Below are 2,710 nucleotides of genomic sequence, written 5' to 3'. Positions count from 1 at the left end.
TTAGCTCAGGATAGGAAAGAGTGGAGGTACGTGGTAATATTGCTAGACAATTAAGAGACAACTTAGATAATAAAGTCGACAAAAGAATATACAAAGAAAATAATAAAGGAAAATGTTCAAAAATAACCTTTTGGAATGTTGCGGGTATTAGGAATTTAGAGGAAGAATGGGAAAAACTACTGGAGTAAGACGTAATAAATTTAACAGAGACTTGGGCGGACGAGAAAGACAGAGGATTAATAGAAAATAAATTGATAAATTACAATATTTTACTGGTTGAAGCAAGAAGGGAAGGGAAAAGGGGAAGGCTAAAAGGAGGAATGGTCACGGCATTTAGCAAATCCCTAAATGTAAAGTCTACAATAATAGAAAAGTTAAATGAGGAACTAATCAAACTAGATTTAAACACAGACAAAGGAAAACTTATGATCTTAAGCGTATACATGAGAGATAGAAGGAGTGAAAACTATGAAAAAGTAGGAAAAATATTAGAAGATATCAAGGAAGGATACATAATAATGGGAGGAGATTTTAACGCAAGAACAGCAAATAAAGGTGGAAGAGAGAGTGAAATGATGACAGAAGAATATAGGCTATCGAAAGATAAGGTTGTAAATAAAGAAGGAGAGGTACTACTGAATTGGGTTTCAGATAATGGAATGTACATCCTAAATGGAAACGTAAGAGGCGATGAACAAGGGGAATTAACCTACATAGGAACTAAAGGAAGGTCAGTAATAGATTACGTAATTACTAATAGGAAAACTGAAGAAGATCTGATAGAGAGAATGCAGGTAGTGGATAACAATGAGTCAGACCATCAAAGATTAGACTTGCAATTAAATATTTTAACGAAAAAGGTACATGAAAAAGGATCTAAATACAAAACAATAATCTACGAAGGATGGTCGGAGGAGGATATTTTAAATTACAACAATAAGTTAAAAGAATTAGGAAGACCAGAAAATTGGAACGGACTCAGAGAAAAGCTAAAAGCAGCGGTATGTATAAAGGAAATAAGGATTAATACAAGTATCCAGAAAAAGAAATGGTGGGATCAAGAATGTCACGCAGCAAAACTAGAGTTAAAGAAGACAAGGAAAAAATATATAGAAACAGGTGAACTGAAAACAGATTACTGTGAATGTAAAAAGAAATACAAAAAAATAATTGAGGATAAGAAACGACTGACATTGGAGAAAGACTGGTCAGAAGCAAGAAAGGACAAAACGGGAAAGAAGTTCTGGGAGTTAATAAACAAACAAAGAACAAAAAAAGAAGAGATAAGTAAAAAAATACATATGGTTGAATGGACTGAGCACTTTGCTAAACAAATGGGAGGAAAAGTAGTAGAAGAAACAAGACAGCTGGGTAAAGAAGAGAAAATAGAAAAAAATGAAGATCAAGAAATAACGCAAGAGGAAGTAGAACAAGTAATAAAGAAGCTGAAAAAGAAAAAGGCGGCTGGAGAAGATAAAATCACAAATGAAGCCTGGATATATGGTGGAAAGGAATTACAAGAGAACTTGCAAGGAATACTAAATAAAATATGGAATGGAGATGAAGATCTGCCTGAGGAATGGAAAATGGGAATAATAAAACCAATTTTCAAGAAAGGAGATAGACATAAACCGGAAAACTACAGAGGAATAACTCTTATGAACACAGGATATAAAATTTACGCGGAAATACTTAGGAAAAGATTAGAAAAGGAATTGGAAGACAAAAAAGCATTAGGAGAGACGCAGATGGGATATAGGAAAAATAAAGGAACTATTGACGCAATATACATAGTTAAAACGGCCATCGAAGAAGAAATAAAGAAAGAAAAAGGTGAAATTTTCCTCTTCTTTGCAGACATGAAAGGAGCTTTCGATAAGCTTAAAAGAGATACGATATGGAAGACCTTAGAAGAGCTAAATATAGAAAACAAATTAAAAGAGAGGATAAGAGAAATTTATGAGGAAACTTACTTTAAGATAGAAGTTAATGGGGAAAAATCAAAGATTATATCAATGAGAGAAGGCATAAGACAGGGGTGTCCACTGAGCACAGTACTTTTTAATGCAACATTTGCAAACTTAGAGAAGAAAATGAGCACAGCGCAAGAAGGAGGTATAGTAATCGGTAGAAAAAAAATTTGGTCAGTGTCATATGCAGATGACATAGTTTTATTAGCGAATAATGAAAGAGGAATGAGGGAAATGTTAACAAAATTCAACAAATACATAAAGGAAAGAGGGTTGGAATTAAATACAGACAAATCAAAAATTTTAAGAGGGAAGAAGGCAGGAGGAAGAAAGAAAAAAGTCGAATTCCAATGGAACGGAAAAACAATCGAAGAGGTTACAGAATTTAATTACTTAGGCTTCATATTACAGAGGAATAATGGAGTAGACAAGCACATTAAAAATCTGAAAAAGAAGGCATTAAGTGTAATGGGAAAAGTATGGGGAATAGGAGAAAGAAACTTAAGAGATTGCTGGAAAAAGAGAATGTTTCTTTTCGAGACACTAGTAGGAAGTATAATAATGTATGGGGCAGAAATCTGAGGATGGGAAGAGAGAAAAGAAATCGAAAGTATTCAGGACAGATATATTAAATGGACACTAAAGCTAGATAAGAATACTTCGAGATACCTTCTTCAGGAAGAAACTTGAATAAAATATTCAAAAAGGGCCTTAAAGTACGAAGAAAAAATATTAACTTC

General features: G+C 33.4%; 1 protein-coding gene across 1 annotated transcript; it reads left to right on the top strand.

The window, feature by feature from the left end:
• Positions 1-134: 134 nt before the first annotated feature.
• On the top strand, positions 135-2,198 carry LOC112906296. The gene is made up of 2 exons (XM_025980192.1): positions 135-1,712; positions 1,760-2,198. Exons 1-2 carry the CDS (start codon positions 321-323, stop codon positions 1,766-1,768), a joined length of 1,401 nt encoding a protein of 466 aa, XP_025835977.1. The 5' UTR covers positions 135-320; the 3' UTR covers positions 1,769-2,198.
• Positions 2,199-2,710: the final 512 nt, after the last annotated feature.

This window comes from Agrilus planipennis, unplaced genomic scaffold, assembly GCF_000699045.2.
Source record: "Agrilus planipennis isolate EAB-ADULT unplaced genomic scaffold, Apla_2.0 scaffold357, whole genome shotgun sequence".
NCBI classification, from domain to species: domain Eukaryota; kingdom Metazoa; phylum Arthropoda; class Insecta; order Coleoptera; family Buprestidae; genus Agrilus; species Agrilus planipennis.
The sequence above is the reverse complement of the archived record's forward strand: the minus strand, read 5'-3'. Positions and strand labels throughout refer to the sequence as shown.